The sequence below is a fragment of the Eschrichtius robustus genome, chromosome 14, assembly GCF_028021215.1.
Source record: "Eschrichtius robustus isolate mEscRob2 chromosome 14, mEscRob2.pri, whole genome shotgun sequence".
NCBI classification, from domain to species: Eukaryota; Metazoa; Chordata; class Mammalia; order Artiodactyla; family Eschrichtiidae; genus Eschrichtius; species Eschrichtius robustus.
In genome coordinates, this window is record NC_090837.1 from 78,208,357 (window position 1) to 78,226,395 (window position 18,039).

At 37.5% G+C, this 18,039-nt stretch overlaps 1 protein-coding gene across 1 annotated transcript in view; it reads left to right on the forward strand.

The window, feature by feature from the left end:
* Window positions 1-311: 311 nt before the first annotated feature.
* DCC (DCC netrin 1 receptor) overlaps window positions 312-18,039 on the forward strand; it is a 946,816-nt gene continuing 929,088 nt past the window's right edge. Inside the window, exon 1 of the mRNA XM_068562459.1 lies at window positions 312-404. Coding sequence (XP_068418560.1) covers window positions 312-404 — 93 coding nt within the window. The remainder of the gene's footprint in view (window positions 405-18,039) is intronic.

An 18,039-nucleotide genomic window follows, 5' to 3' on the forward strand; every position in this document is an offset into this window, starting at 1 on the left:
TTATCAAATGCTCTAGGGTACTGGTATATGTTCAGCCAAAAGCTAGACACTGAAGAGGGCGAAAAAAGTATATAAACAATTTTCCTGTCCCAAAGAAGTTGAGAATATGTGAGAGAATAGTATTTCTTTAACAAGGTAATCATAATTTTATACTTCTGGAGCCTAGCGTTGGCAAGAAGATGCTTGTTTCCTGAATCCTAGTTCTGTCTCTATAAGCAGGGTGCAAGTGTTGAATGTGTAGAGATCAAGTTTTGCAGCTGTGGTTTTTGAAACACTTAAGCAGTGGCACAGCATGGACACTGACCGTCAGAATGGATGTGGTCATCAGCAACCCTTGTGGTCTTACCAGCGCCCTGATTCCCGGTGTCCCCAGCTGTAACCCTGGTATCTGTGCTAAGCACAGAGTAAGTACTTGATAAATATTAGTGCTTAATTAAGCTCTACAAAGCAAGATATACAGATAAGTCTTTACCATTTCTGGGTAACCAAAAAGGAGTTTATAATCTAGGAGTTGCTTTTTTTTTTTTCCTGGTTAAAACACCATTAAGCTATTAGAGTACTGGATTATACACTGTCGATTACAAGTAGATAAACGTCTTCAAATAGGCTGTTTCTTTAAAAATCAATACTGAACCTAATTCAGCAAGCATTAAAAATATTCTGCAGTTATATTATCAAAATGTTGATGTTTTAGCCAAACTGCCAAGAGAAAATTTATTTTTTATTTATGGAAAATTCCTACCATTGCTTCAAATTGGATATAATTTTAAAAAAAAGAAACATTGATTCTATCAAGAAACCAACCCCACTTAGTACTAAGCTTCTATGACCTAAGAAGGTCATAACATTCTATGCATTTTTGAGGTTTTTATAATTAAAAAAATAATGCATGTTCATTATAGGAAAATAAAATACATTTGATTTTAAAAGGATAAAATTATCTATTTAACTACCATGCATATATAAGTACCATTGACATGTTGGTATATCAATATAACCTTCCAGGCTTTTAAAAATAAATTAAAACAAAACAAAATAAAATAATAATGTCAATCCAAACTGCTTCTTTTCACTTACATTATGAACATTGTTCCCACAACGTAATTCTTATTGGCCACAGGAAATAGAGTTATGAAATAACTTTCTTTCCACAGTTTTCACTTTTAAACGCAAGATCTCATTATTCATGTCTTACTGCTTTCATGACTAGTAATGCCTTAAAATAAGTTCCTGAAAATGCATTTGATTGGTCAAAGTGTGTACACATCTTTAAAGTCTTCACTATCCATTGCTAAATTGCTCCTTTCAAATTCTGAAACATCTCTTAAGCAGTTCTGTAGTCGTTGAAAGAGCTGGTACTTGAGAGAAAATAAATGGAAATACTTTTTCATTTCTTTCTTTAGTCTTTTATTTATCTATTTTCACCTTTGCCATTATTTTAATCTGCAGTAACAAAAAGAACATGTTTAAGATAAGACAAGAATGGGGCCCCCAATTTTCCCAACTACTCTTTTCAGTTTGGATCTGGAATCAAAACAATAATCACGAAAAATAACCAGATCGATAGTTCTCTAAGGCACTGTGGAAGGAGCTTCTTCCAAAGCAAGGTAGGAAGCCTCTTTCAGAAGTCTTAGGGCTTCATTTAATATAATTATTTGGTATTTCCTCTTCTTTTCTTTAAGGTCCTTGGTCAAAACTAGTTCAAAAAGGACAGAAAAGTTTATTACCTGGTGAGCTTTTCGGGGACTTGTGAGATAGAAGTCCGATGCCGCCAGTTAGGTTCCTAGTGGATCCATACTATGAAAACTCACTCCACTAACCCCCTGCTCCCAGCCGAACTGCAGAAACATTGACTTTGTCAGCGGCTTGAGCAGAGCAATCAAAGAAACTAGAGTTAAATCCTCACCGCTGGGTTCCTTGATAGAAATAAGGACATGGAAATGAGAAAAAGGCAGTTTAAATCACTTAAAAACATATTAAAGGACACATTTTATTTCTACTGTCAAGGCTCTATTTATTCAGATTAAGGAAAGTATTATCATATCTAGGTTTACCCCTTCACCAAAATCCTCAAGGAGACTTATTCAATCATAGGTTCGTGGTTGAGTCTACAACTACGTTTTATGTATTTAAGTCATCTGTGGAAAATATTTTTTTCACTCCCTCTCATGTCTTAACCAAAACATTCTTGAAGCTGAGAAGTTGGCCTAAGCTTCTTCTCAGATATCCACTTTCCCACTTATTGAGCTTTTCAGACGCCAGTGTCCAGCCAGATTTTGAAAAGGCCCAAGTCAGAATTTTGTGAAGTAAACAAATTGATTGTTCACATGGTGCAGCCTGTATCCTTCCCTACCCCAAACTCCTTCAGCAGGAGGCTCCCACTGGTGCCAAGAACACAAATCATTAAAGTCAAGACTTTGAAGTCTTTTATCAAGAAACTGCCTTTTAAACTGGAAATGTATAGTTTTGTCTGTTATCTATTAGTTGCTAACGCTTTTATCTTTTCCTTCTTTTTGCTTTACATTTTTTAAAATCATGATTAAACATAATTAAAACATAAGCATGTACACATATAACCTGATATTAATGCATTAATCTTAATATAAACTTTTAACCATCTATGATAGAGTTTCGTAACCCCCTCACTATTGATATTTGAGGCTGGATAATGCTTTGTTGTATGGGGGGCTGGAGAGGGGACTTTCTGTGATTGTAGGATATTTAGCAGCATTCCTGGATTCTACCCACTAGATGACCACCCCTTACCCATTTTGATAGCCGAGCCTATGTCCAAACATTGTTTAGTGTCCCCTGAGGGGCAAAATCGTCCCTCTCTGGTTGAGTCCATTGGCTTATAGAGAGTAAGGCACTAACTCACTCTTCCAGTCTTGATTAAGGCACCTGAGGGATATGAACACACAGAAACTCCTGCTCTCAGGTAGTGTATATTCCAGGGCATGTGAAAGATCTTGGAATGTCAGAGAAAATCTGCAAGGCCATATATTTCAGTGCAAGAGGTCAGGTCAGGCTACATATCACATTTATGTTCTTGGACAAAATAGGGAGTGTTTGGCTGGAAGGGAACTCCAAAGGGCCATTTCTTAGTTTATTATTTCACCTCTTTAAAGAAAAGTATAGTTACACTAAATCATAACTCTAGGAAAACGCTAAGAAAGAAGACAGCCTGGATGAGTTTCAGGTAAAAGCTTGCGCCTTGTGGATGGCATTAGATCAAGAACTGACCCACGTGTGGCTGGTTCTTTAAAAATGGTTCATATGATGATAGGTGAATTTAATTAAACACTTTAATATTGGTTGTATTATTTACGTCTTCTATATAGTTTAAAAAACAACTAGCATCCTTTCTTTTAAGAGTACTATTTCCCCACGTTTTTTGTTATTTGCATGTAGAATTACATGTTGTTACCATTTTTTTGTAATTTTTATTTTATATTGGAGTATAGTTGATTAACAATGTTGTGCTTGTTTCAGGTGCACAGTAAAGCAATATTTCCTAACTTCTTAAAATAGCAGTGGAAACAAAATTTAGACATGAACAAAAGCCTAAAATCGTCATATAGATTTAGCTCACTGAAACTTTCTTATATTTTTTTCAGATTTAGTTTATTCTTAGTGTGATCTAAGATTACTGACCTTTCTAGAATTGATATAAATGCCCTAAATGGTTCTTCAAAATAGTTACAAAAAATAATATAAAAAAGAATGCAAGTAAGTACCTTTCCTTGCTCTTATTATAAAATTTGCCTCTACCGAACACAAACCTTATATTAAATCACAGACTTATAATATAGGTAACTATTTTTAAAATAGTTTAGAAATGTTTTGGGGTTGGGAGAGAGAGAAAAGAGAAAAAATTTAAAAAAAATAAAAATAAAAATGGTTCAGAATGAGAATGACTCTGTCAGCAGAGGTATTCAGGCCCCCATTTTAAGATGCTGTTTACTCATTCTTGTCTCATATCACTTTGGTTGTTTTTTCCACGCCAGGAACCCCAAGTCCTCCTCTTGGTTTGGACTCTCCCCTCACATCTAGGTATATCTTAGTGATGTCAAGGTGCTGACTTTACACTGTCTATTGGAGAGGAGATGGGAACTGAGGCCTCCTTGCTCCTTTCCTGTTACTGCCATGATCTTACTTTGGCTTTATTTCTCCTCACCCTACATTGCACTAGGCAGATTTCTTGGTCTTCTGCCTGTTTGAGAGCTTCTTATTTGGGATCACCTGGAGGACTGAGGAAGACAGGATTTTCTCCTCTAAAGACTTTAGCTATGGATGCACCACTTCCCTCTTTCAATTCTTCTCCTGGGTCATCCTGCCAATGTCTCCTGCATCACCTCGAGGCTTGGTGCATCTCCTGGAAGGATGAGCAAATTAAAGTACAAAAATTTACAAGCACATAGTTCACATGTTATTGACTAAAAAGTCTTTGCTTAAAAGAGGATCATCTCTTTCCAGGACTTCTTTATCCATCTCTAAAGAAGAACAGGACCTCCCATAACTGAACTGAACTCCTTGGGAACCCCCATAGTTCTCAGTTGGACTAGCTCTTGAAATTCCTGATGGTCCATGGAAATGAGCAGTCATTTAGTCAGTGGGTGCTAAAACTTTGTCTTGGGTTTAGTTGGGTCACACCTTGATCCTCATTAGAACAGTTTCCCTAAAATCTATGTTAAAATTTTCAGACCAAATTATTTTTTCTATTTCAGATATGAAATTTCCTTTTCCTAACTGAACTTACTTATTATATAGACACATTTGTTCTCGCTGCTGCTCTTAGAAATGTGTGTCTCCTTTGTCCAAAATTACATACTCATTCCAAAACGTGCCCACTGTCCATTTAATACCACAGAGGAACCCTTCGCTTGGCGATTCAACCTCCTCCAAGTGAAAGTCCTCACTTTATTCCCCAATCATTACCTAGCAGTGTTTTTTAATAGTATGTGCATTATAACTACCTACAATCACATTTTATTGGTTCTGTCTCAGTTGGTATGAGATCATTTTTCAATCCAGTTACTTGTGAAGGTATAGATTTCTGGGGTAGATCTCTGAAAACACTGAAATTTACATACTCGTAAATCCATTAGCAAGAGCAAGTAAGGATGTAGGACCCAAGTGGTAGTTGCAGGACCAGAGGTTCTGAGTTCCAAAGTTCAGCCGTAAGAAATCTCATTCAAGAAATGTTTTTTCTTCTCATTCTTCTTTTGGACGCTTCTTTTAAAAGCAACAGATTTAATACCAGCATTTTGATCCATATTCAGGCACTTTTAAAAGGTTATAACCTTTACAGACTAGAGCTTTCATGGAATGGTGTATGTTTTATAACCATTGGCTTCAATTTGGACTACTCAGCCCTTAACTTCTTTAGGGAATAGATCTAGAAGGTAACAGTCTCCTGTTCACTTCATTTATTTATAGTGTTCACCTAATAGTGACCTTCTTTCCAGGACAGCCTTCTACCCATAAGAATTTCCAAGTGATAGAACTTACATCCTGCTGCAGGATTACAGACACACTCACCCTGGAAATATATTTCAAATGTAATGTGCTCAAGTAAACCAGTCTGTGTGTTGCTATTTCAAATGATGGTCTAAATTATGTCACCTCTCTAGTGAGTTCAACAGTGTTCTTAGAGCACATTGAATGTGTAGAGACCTTAGGAATTATTTAATCCAATAATTCTCGAAATCTGATCCCCAGGCCAGCAGCAAGGGTATCACTAGGAGCTTGCCAGAAATGCAAATTTTAGGGTCCCACTCCAGATCTACTAAATCAAGAACTTTGGGGGTGGGACCAGACAGTCTGTGTTTTAATTAGGTCCACATGATTCTGATAGACACTCGGAACCAGTGATCGAACTTATTCTTTTTACAGTTGAAAAACTGAAACTTGAAGTAATGAAATGACCTGCTGAGAGACAGAGAATAGAGCTAGCTAGTTCTATTCATAATATCAGAATTGAGAACAAATCCTAATATTCTTTCAACTGTCCTGTACTGCCATTGTGGTTGCTCTCTATACATATGCAGGGTTGAAATCCTCGAATTTTTAACAGCTAGCACCAAATTCCTCCTTCATAACTACTTTTTGAGCTCAAGTCAATACTCTTTCCCTACTTAAATTTAAATGCTATGAGACACTCAGGAGTCTCCATGTTTGTTTTCTCCTGAGCTTCGCTTTCCTTGCTCAGATACTTGGTTGAACATTTAACCAAGTACTTCCAGCCACTTATTTAAAAAATCAGGTCTTCCTTTTCATAGGGGTTTTGTGATATTTTGTTTTTCCTGTTTTGTTTCATCACATACTCTCCTTTTGAATGTAAATCTCCACAAGCACCAAGAAAGACTTGGAGAAATTCTTTTGTTGCCAGAAAAGTCAAGCTCAATGCAATTCCATCTCTTAAAGTCAATTTGCAGGAGGCGTCTTTGAAACAGCCTATGAAATTGTGAGCAAATGAAGTTTCATCTTGCTGTTAACGAGATTGCCTTGCCAAACCTGGCAGCGCTGAGCTGACCCTTTTGTGTTATTCTGTCTGCTCCAGCTGGTGCCATTGGCTGTTAATCAGAAGTGTTTGTACTTTTTCATTCTCACTTGATTTCCACTAGCCTGCTTGACTTGGTATTCAGCATTGCTTCATTACGGAGAATATTGTTGCAGCCCTGTCTTGACATTTCACTGTCACCCAGCAGTGATGGGTCAATATTGCTTCTCCTGCTCTTTGCAGAGTAGAAAATATGCGATCACACCAATTAGGTGCTTTAAGCATTTTTTTTTTCCTGTTCAGTCTTCCTTTTAGCTGCCAAAACTGATCTAGAATTGAAAGGGAAGAAAAGGAATTATTGGAGATCAAACCCTTGGCTTAGGGTGCTAAGAAGATTAGCTGGTGAAATACCAAAATCTTTAGGAGGGCAAAGATCAAATCAGGAACTACGGGACCGATGTACCCTCCTCTGCTCTGCACAGTGGCAGCAAATGGAAGAATTGATCCTTTGGAAATAGTTTGCAGGAACTCAAAGGCTATTATCATTAATGCTTTAAAGTGGGATATGGAGCAAAATGCTCTAGAGTCTTCTCGATATTCTTTTCTCTGTTTCATGATTGTGAGCATCTTTGCCAGGTTGAGGGGCAATGAAGAAATTTCAGAGTTCCTGAACTTGTTTGATTTCTAATAGCACTGAACCATTTGAATGTCCTTCCATTCATCGGTCTTTTTCCGCCTCCTCCTCATTCTTTTTTTATTTCTTTTTGATAAATTTATTTATTTATTTTTGGCTGTGTTGGGTCTTTGTTGCTGCACGCGGGCTTTCTCTAGTTGCGGTGAGCGGGGGCTACTCTTCGTTGCGGTGCGCGGGCTTCTGGTTGCAGAGGCTTCTCTTGTTGCGGAGCACGGGCTCTAGGCCCGCGGGCTTCAGTAGTTGTGGCACATGGGCTCAATCGTTGTGGCTTGTGGGATCTTGAGCACAGGCTCAGTAGTTGTGGTGCACGGGCTTAGTTGCTCCGCAGCATGTGGGATCTTCCCGGGCCAGGTCTCGAACCCGTGTCCCTTGCATTGGCAGGCGGATTCTTAACCACTGCGTCACCAGGGAAGCCCTCATTCTTTTTTTATAATATTTTTTTCCCCTGGCTTTTGGCATCTGTACCTAAGCAGCCTTATTAGCTATACATGTTAGGCAACATGACGTTGGAAGATGTACACATTCTGGAGTCAGTGAAAATTTTGGATTTGGTAAAAACTGGGCTCAGATGCCGGCTCAGTCACTTTCATTAGCTTGTGTGGCCCTTAAGCAAGACATTTAACTTCTCTGAGCCTACTTAACAGCTGTAAATTAGCGGGGGGGGGGGGGGGGGGAAGCAAAATCAATAACATTTCATTTGGGTGTACTTATTTTTGCTCTTTACTATGTGCTGAGCATTGTGCTAAATGCTGAGGCTAAGTAAAAATAAGAGGCATGCAGAGGGCTAAGGAAGCAGTGAGAAGGCGACAGTTCCATTCAAGCACCCCAATAGGGCTTCCTGATGGAAATGAGGTATCAGCTGAGTCTTGAAAAAAGAATGAGTTTGGGAGGTAAATATGATGATATGATGGGGAAGGAATTCCCAGCAGAAGATGGAGTCTAAAAATTGTGTGGAGGCCCAGGAATGCGTGGAGGCTCAGACATAAGTTGTGAATGCCAAACTATAAACAGCTGATAATATGAAGCATAGAATGGATGGTGGGCAATGAGTAGTGGCCAGAAAAAAGCCTGAGGAGCCAGCTCCAGGCCTCTTGTGTGTGTTGTGGAGCTCAGACTCTATTCTCCTGTGATGCATAGTCAGTGTGGTCATTTAAATGTGGAGTTTCATGGTCAGATGCAAATTTGACTATGAATTTTGTGTTTGCATGGATCCCTTGCATGGCAGTGTAGTTGGTGCATTGGAAGAAAGACTAGAGTGAGGGTGTTAGGAATGGTAGTGACCATAGGATGGTATGAGTAGTATGCATACTACTGCAGTGCAGTGCTTTCTGAACCATAGATCAGCAAACTTTTTCAGGGGAGGGCCAGCCAGGAAATATTTTGAGTTTTGTGGCCATATGGACTCCATCTTAACTGTTCAACTCTGCTGTTGTAACGTGAAAACCGCCGTAGACAATGTGAAAGTGAATAAGGGTGCCTCTATTCCAATAATCCACATTTGAATTTCACAAGTTTTCATGTGTCAAGAAATATTATTCCTCTTTTGATTTTTTTTCAAGTATTTAAAAGTACAGACAACATCTGGGCTCCACAGGCCATATGAAAATTGGCAGCAGTTACACTTGGCCTTTGTGTCATGCATTGCTGCCCCTGTCCTAAATAATTGCTCTCTTTTCCCCTATTTTCTCTGGTCATTGTACTATTATTTTTATTGTACTTAAAACCCAGCTTTTGAATAATTTAACAGAGTTATAGTTCTCACCCTTTTTTAATGACTTTTGCTTTTCTTTTCTGTTTTGTTTATGAAATTCTTTTCTTTCCTGCAGTCATTAAATTATTTTCTTATAGTTCATTATTTCCCTGAAGTTTCAGAATTTTGTTCATCGCATTTAGGATTTCACCTGGAATACAGTTTTGAATACAGGGTGAAATTGGAATCTCATTTGCTTTTTTTCCCCCACATTGATAACCAACTTTCCCAGCTCCATTTATTGAAAAGACCATCTTTTCCCCACTGTTTCAGAGTCGTACTTGTGTCCTCTGTCAAATTTATGTGTACATGTGAATCTGCTGCTGGATACTTTTCTTTTTCACATCTGTCATATCATTTTGCTACTACCATGCTTTCTAAATCATTATGGTTTCTTGATATTTGGGAGAGCAAATAGCCCAAACTTTTTTTCCCCAAAAGCTTTTTTGCCTTTTTAATCTTTTAATTTTGCATATGCGTTTTAGAAGTACCTCATCCTGTTGCTGCTAAAAACTCATTGTATTTTAATAGAGTTGTTTTGAATTAATAGGTCAATTTGGAGACAGTAAACATTTTTACAATATTGTCTTCTTATCAATGACCATTGCACATTCCTTGGGTCTTCTTTATTCACTTTCAATAAAGCTTTGTAATTTCCTCCATAAAGATCTCGCCCATTGTTGGTTATGGTAATTTTTTAAAAAATTAATTAATTGTTGGCTACGTTGGGTCTTTGTTGCTGTGCATGGACTTCCTCTAGTTGTGGCGAGCGGGGGCTACTCTTCATTGTGGTGCGCGGGCTTCTCATTGCAGTGGCTTCTCTTGCTGCGGAGCATGGGCTCTAGGTGCACGGGCTTCCGTAGTTGTGGCACGTGGGCTCAGTAGTCGTGGCTCGCGGGCTCTAGAGCGCAGGCTCAGTAGTTGTGGCGCATGGGCTTAGTTGCTCTGCGGCATGTGGGATCTTCCCGGACCAGGGCTTGAACCCGTGTCCCCTGCACTGGCAGGCAGATTCTTAACCACTGTGCCACCAGGGAATCCCAGTAATTTCTTTTTAATGGGGTAACTTGCTTTTTAGTTTTTCTTTAGCTCATTTAATATTCTTTGAACTTTAATGTGTTAAAAATTCCTTCCCCTAGTGGATACATTGATTTGGGGATATAACCAAAAGTTATGCAGTGCCAAGACTGAGAAACAAGAGATCCGATTTTGGTTAAAATTAAGGTGGCATAATACTTTCAGAAAGAAAGTTTTTCATGTGGACCATAAACTTCTGAGTAGAATTTCAAAAAGGAAGCCCAGATGTGTCATGATACGTTGGTGGAGTTATTTGACCAAGTTGTGTTTTCTGAGGAAAATCTTACCTAGCTGTATTAATTTAGTAACTTTTAAAAGAAAGAGTCTATTACTCTCTATATATTATTGAATGCTTGTTTGCATACCTACATAAATCTCTTATCATATGTTGGAGAAGAGGAAATTTCCTCCTTTATCCTTCTTAAATTCTTGTGGTTGGACACAAAACAACAAGTGAAAAAGGAACACATTTTAATTCGTGCTCCCGGAGGTCTTGTAGAAATAGGTGGCAAAAGCAAGCAGCTTTTATACATTTTACACAAAGGAACAATACATCTGTAAGGAACTGACAGGAAAAGGACACTTAGGTTTTGAGTGCCCAATTAGTGAAGAATCTAAACAGAATTTAGGCTTGGGAAGTAAATTAAAGAAGTCACAAGGTTTGTTTATACAGGCTTCTTGGCCCCAAATTCCCTGTCTTTGGCAATAAGCATGTCCTTCTAGCTCCAGATGCCAGGAGGGCACCTTTCACGTGGGAGATTCATTTTCTGCTTTCAGGAATACAGAAAGGAGGGTCAGCGTGTTCCTCCTGCACTGGCTGTTTCTTAAGTAACTAATTCAAAATAATCAATATGCCATTGAGGCACATTTTGGGGTGGCCTACCCCAGGCCCCAACACATACATGTGTGATTATCATTTAATTTACCTTCATATTACAGATACAAATTTCTGACATTTATATATCTGAGAATTTGACCTAACTTTGTAGTATACAGCTTCCTTTTTCCTGTGGAGAAGTGTTTATAGAGTTCCTTGCTGAGCTGCCATTGTAAACATCGAATCTCTTGTTAGCTTGCTCTCTGTGACTGTCAGTCATCCATGTTTATTCAGTTTTTCTCTATGTATCTTGACTTCTTTTAGTTCTGAAGCCTCTAGTGGCAAATTGAGGGAGTTTGTCACTTTACCTTTTTCCTTCCTTTTAATTCCACATATATGTGACCTTTTCCTCTCTAAAGTATTGGTGAGTTATGAGGTTTTCAGTTAGTATTAATAGTTTCCCCAAATGCCATGGAAGTTTACATAAACTGCTCCTTTATATTATCAATTGTCATTTTAGAACTTGTAGGATTTCTCTGGCATACATGCTTGTGTTCTTAGATGTGTTTGCACTTCTGAATTATCACAGTTTTGTATATATTGTTCTGGTTCATAGTTTGCTTACATCAGATGCAAAATTAACTCTAAAATCTCTCTATTCCAGAGTCAGATAAATACTTAAGTCCTGAAATACCCAACAAACATGTTGATCTGTAACTTCCACACTCTTCCTAGCTTCTCTTATAATAAAGTAATGGCTTTATCACTTCTGTGCACTACACACTTGCTCTTGGTGAATTTCACTTACTTTGGATGAATACTCATCATTGCAAATTTGCAAGGAAATTAAAATTATTCTCATATTTATGACCCTAAGGGGAGGTCTAATTCCTGATGGATACACTGTTAACATGAATATGTGATAATTTGCTGAAAGTTTTGTCAGTTTCCCCAATGCTTTTGTAGGTGTGGTAGATAAAATAGAAAGCCTTGGTTTATTCAGAGGATTGGACATATTTGTAAATGTATATTTTTCTGCAGCTTATATTGTTAATCAAACTTGATATTCTACTGTATTCCTAACTATTATTAATGTTCCTAAATGTCTGTGTCTGCTTCCCCATAACAGCAAAGTATAATTTTTTGACAGTGGAAAGAGAGTTCAATTATGCAGAATCTTTCTTTTAAGTGATCATTTTTCCCCTTCAACATTATGCCGACGATTTGAGTCACTGCCATAAAGAAATCAGTGACGCCTGGTACAATATACACATCCTCCCTGCCAAGAATAACCTAAATTAAATAAATTGTGTACGTAATACAACCAGTGAAACTCTTCAAGTATATGTCTTTATTAAAATAATGTATTTTCACCAATGAGTTACCTTTGTTCATATTAGTACTCTAAGGAAATACAGTGCAAACATATAAAGAGATATAACATTTTTTACAATTAAAAAGGCTTATTTAACACAAGTGACTTATCTTTTATCCACTATTTATCATGATTTGGTTTATTTTGACTGTCAACACCTGACAGAGAGTACCTCCCTTCCACATGCCTAACATCTGTACATTAAGGATTGTTTTGCATAATTAAGGGGTGTGGCTTGTTGTCAAAGTTAACTTGAAATATTATCTAAAGCTGGAAATATTGCTGCCTGACGTAATACATATTATAGAGGATAGACAGGTTTTTCTTACCTATCAATCAGTAAGTTCCAAAAGTCATACATTTTTGTTGACAGGAAGAGATTACCTAATAGATGTTTTTAGATGAGTCAAAATTCAGTCCTTTTTAGCATGTAGCCTGCAGATCACTGCTTCAAAATAACCTGAGAAAAACCTTTAAAGTGCAGTTTCCAGGGACCAGCTCTAGACCTGCTTAATCAGAATCTCCAGGGATGGAGACTAGAGCAACCATATTTAAAATAAAATTACTGAAGGTGAACTAAAGCATTGCTAACATTTAAGGTGACTGTCTAACTGGAAAGAACTTTTGTGATATAATGGTTCTAGTTCCATCTCCAGCTGACTAGACCTGGGACCTTGGGCCACTCATTTATCTAGCTTCAGGCCTCTGCTTTCTTATACACTATATCAAGAAGCAGGAGTATATAATCTCTAAATCCCTCCCAGCTCTAATTGTCTTTAGACATTGAAAAAATAGTAAAGAAAAGGAGTACAGGAAAACTATTGAGATAGAAGAATTCGAATGTAGATTTCATAAAAGCCATAGAGAGCAAAAAGCAAAATAAAAGATAGTTTTACTTACAAAGTGTCTTTTTCATGTTATCTTTGTCATAACCACCAAAACCTTTGAGAAAACCTGAAAATATAGTGAAATTAACACACACCCACGAACACACCAGGCTTCATATGTTCTCTTAACTTAAATCATAAATTGATAAAGAATGGCATATATCACAAAAACTGCAAAAATATATCTAAAGTTAAATAACGAGAGAAAAAAAGAACAGACGGAAGCAATACCGCAAATATTGGGCCTTATGAGAGATTTTTTTTCAATTCAGTAAAGGGTAGAACCTAAAAAAGATAAAAGCTAACTTTTGCTAGAGTATTTTACAGAAAAGAACATAAGCTTTTCTTTATTTAATTTATACAAATTGCCTTATACTTCATTTTTACCTTTTCATTTTGTGTGTATTTACTAAGAAATTCACAAATATATTTTCTTCTGATATTTTCAACTTTGACCATAATTTATATCAGGGCTTATCTTTCATTGTCAATAATTGTTGGGCTTACAGTAGTGCTTGGAAATGTGTGAAAAGTAAAAAATGGTGGCATCCAAGATGATAAGTAGAAAAGTTCTTAATTAATTAGCTCAGCAGTTCTTCTCACTCACCACTGCTAGATTAATTTTTTTTTTAATGTATTTTCTTCATGTAACTCTGCTGTTCAAGAACCCTGGCATTTGAAGATTTCATAATCTTGTGTCATTGCATCAACACAACCGAATGTCTCCCTCCTCATCAACTTCATTTTCCCAACAAGCCAGTCCCATCTCTGATGATCAGCTAGTCAGTAATCTTCTCACGGAAGAGGCATGAGCTGAACCTCTGATAGCTTTTATGTGTATCAGTTACTGTTTTATTCGGCTATAAGAGACAGCTACAGCTTAACTAATAAGTGGTTATTTTTCTCCCACTCAGGAAGAAGTCGGGAGGAATGAAGATACTGTAATTATTTAAGCAATGGCCTGTCTTTCCCTCATGTTTGAAAAGTGACAGTTGCAGCTTCCCATTATTTCTGAGTTCAGAGTCCAGAGAACAGATGAGGGTTGTACCATCTGTGTCTGGCCCTTTGTAGCAGGAGGGAAAAGGTTTTACCAGAAATCCCCCTCCCCAGATTTCCACTTACATCTCATTAACCAGAATCACACATTACATGGCCACGTCTAGCTGCAAGGGAAGGTTGAAAGTCAAGCACTGGCTTTCTTGCTTTTATAGTGGGAGGCAAAAAAGAAGGGCATGGGGGATGGATTGGGTAGCCATTCAACAGCATCACTCGTTTTTTTGCTTTGTTACATTTCATGCAGTCCTATTATACTTGTAATGTGCTCTACATGACGGTGGTGTAAACTGTCTCTTTAATTATGTTATATACTTTTCAAGAACAGAGGTTAGAGTTCCCTGTTTATATACCTCAAAGGGATTAGTCTGGGGAATTCCCTGGCGGTCCAGTGGTTAGGACTCCGAGCTCTCACTGCCAAAGGCCCGGGTTCAATCCCTGGTCAGGGAACTCGGGTCCACAAGCTGCTTGGTGTGGCCAAAAAAAAAAAAAGAGGGATTAGTCTGAAGATTAGTCTGAAGTGAGCGCTTAATAAATGTTTCTTGACATATATTTAATACACACTGTTTTTAGGCAGTGTGGTTTATTATAAGGAGCTGAGGTTCTAGAATTAAAAAATGGAATTTGAGCCATTAATCTTCTACTTAATAGCTATACCATGGTTACCGACTTGTGGTATAACATCAACATCTCTGAGATTCATTTCCTTATCTGCAAACTGAAGGAAAACAATAAAAGTTACTTTATTAGGTTTGTTTCAGAACATAAACATTAAAATGCATGGGAAAGCATATTGTAAACAATTAAACACTAGGATGGAAAAAGATCATTGTTCTTAATATAAAATTTCTAATATTCTGGAAGAAAAATAGGTTAAGTGACAAGTTTGCAAGAGGCAGTGGAAGCGATTCTCTAATTGTTATATGACATTTCTTTCAAAGCGGTACAGCTAAACCAGGAAAGAGACAGCAATTACAGCTAATAAGCCATTGCATTCAATTTGAAAGTCTTTCCCGACTGCTTCTACAGTCACTAAGATTAACTTGCCATTTCTTCTGATATTATTGCAGCAGCAAGTGGGAGAAAAAGTTGTGGCACTATAGGAGTAATGTAGAATTCCAGAAAATATAAGCTAATCAGAAGTCCTGCTCAGTATGAAATAAAGAACACAGAGTATGGCACATTTACAATTACATATGAACAGTAGCATTCAGCGATGTATTGGTGCTCTGATTTAAATACTAAATAGAGAATGGAACTCATCTTCCCTCATTGCAGTAGGTGATACTTCTATCCCTATTATAGTTCTTTTACTGGGCTACACCCAATGGCTGGACTAGATCTGGCATATCAGAGAGTGACTCTTACCTGAGCAAGGACATCACTGATTAAGGACAACAGAAATAGTGACATTGTAATTCAGCACTCAATCCACAGTTGCTTCCTTCTGAAACCCAATCTATAATCTTATGAAACTTAATGTGGGCTGTGGTAGGGGCTAGATACATGGTGGTGTTATCAATTTAAGAAATTGGGGAATTCCCTGGTGGTCCAGTGGTTGGGAGTCCACCTTCCGGTGGGGGAGGTACGTGGGTTCCATCCCTGGTCGGGGCACTAAGATCCCACATGCCACAGGGCAGCTGGGTCTGTGGGCTGCAGCTACTGAGCCTGCAAGCCACAGCCAGAGAGAGGCCCGTGCACTGCAGCAAAGAGCCCATGCACCGCAGCTAAGACCCGACGCAGCCAAAAATAATATGAATAAATAAATAAGTATTTAAAAAATAAAAAAGAAATGGAACAAAATGTTATGGCTTACGTTATTCAGACCACCTATATTTTAATACTATACGGAATGCAGTATTTCACCTAAACTAATTAAAGTGTTCCAGGAAATATTTCAGTACTGCTTATTATGAATGTCTTCTGCAAATTTTATTTCTATCACTTGATTTTCAAGAACAGTAGTAGAAACCACGAAGTGGTCAAATCCAGTCTCATCAAGTTCTTCGGCAGTCTGAAAATTCATCATATGTATATACATATATATGTATATGTGTGTGTATATATTTCTATATATTTATATTTATAAATGGTTGGAAAGGAAGGTAACTATCAAGTCATCCTCTAGAAAATGAGTTAAATCTCTGGCACTTCAACTATTGTTTTACATGTTTTGACATATATATCAATGGCTTAATGCTACAAAACTTTATTTCTTAATCGTACAGTGTCTGCTTTGAGCCCAGGCATCTCTCCGTGGGATCTGTCCCTCAGAGCAACTGGAATGTCCAATGCATTCCAGACTGCTTTGATCTTATGACATCCTGTTTTCAATGTGGGCTTCCATAATCTTTATGGCAGGGGAAGAGTAGCGCTAGAGGGTTGAGCATAGGGAATTTAATGTGTGAACCCAGATTTGACCCACGGCCAAACTAAGTCAAGGCTATTTCCAACTTCAGGAGGGTAGGAAAGCACCATCATCTGAAGATAACTGGATGTTTGTGAAGTGTAGTAATGCCTACAATAGGAACATAAATGTCTGTCCTTAGTGATTGAAATATGTGACATTATTTGAGAAATCTCTCATCCACTGATGGCAGTTTTTAAAAATGTATCTATTATTTTTCACTTGGGATTCATCTGTTTGCCATGGAGTCCAGATGCATTCACATTGGATGTGGAACATGAATGTTATTTCCTCTTATATCACCACTTGAAATCTGACAGTCATTTCCAAGTGATGCATAAATTATATCTGACCTTAGATGTGAATAACAATGGGATCTCTTCTGTAAGAATTGACATAAACAGGTAAAACTAAACAGTAGTTGATAAGTGAACCATATTAAGGTATATTTTTTTACCATGTGAAGTTGTTGTGGTTTTTTTTTTGTTTTTTGTTTTTCTAATTTTGTGAGGGGGTTGAGAAGCTTTCAAACTTGGGAAATGGACTATATGAAATTAGCTAAAGTATTTAAATTTCTAGGTAGCTTGTTTCTAAGATGTTAAAGCATTTCTTTTCATCAGTAAATCAGTGTATTTTTAATGATGCAACATTTAAAATATCCAGATGTATATGGTGGAAAGGCATGTAAGGTCTTACAGATCTAAGTTGTAATCCCAGGTTGTATTACTGAGTATAGGCTAAATGTTATAGCCAAAGAAGACCCCAAATGTTAGTGACAACACAACAGAAGTACATGTCTTGATTGTGTAAACTCCACTTGGCAGTGGATAAGGTGGGAGTCTCTTCCATGTAGTCACTGAATGCATTTAGCAGTGTCTCCACACTCAGAAACACTGCCACTTCAACACAGAACTTTCAGGAAAACAAAACTTTTCAAGTTGTCACTATCCAGTGGAAAGACAGAGGAAAAAAGAGTATCGTGTGGAAAGGTTTGCTGAGCTAAGTCTGCAAGTAACCCATGATATGTTATCTAGAACTTGGAGAAATTGCCACTTATATCTTCAAGGAAGGCTGGAAAACGTAGTCCAGCTGTGTGCCCCAGAGGAAGAGCAGATACATTTTGGTGAACACAAAGCAATTGCTGCCACATTGTTCTACCATTTACTCACCGTGTAGTGTGGAATAAATTGTTTACACTCTCAGATCCAGTTGTCTAGTCCATAAAAAAATAAAGCATAATACTTGCCCTGTTGGATTATGTAAGGATGAAAGAATGATACTTTTAAAGACCAAATACAGTGTCTGGCACAAAGTTGGCAATCTGAAACAATAGCTATTATTTAGTGCTCTATGAAGAAAAAAATACACATGCATATTTATTATCTTCAATGATTTGACGATCTAGTTAAGGAGAAGCACATTATAAGATGGCAAGATACATGTGGGTATATTTGATGGATGCCAAAATATTTCACAGCAG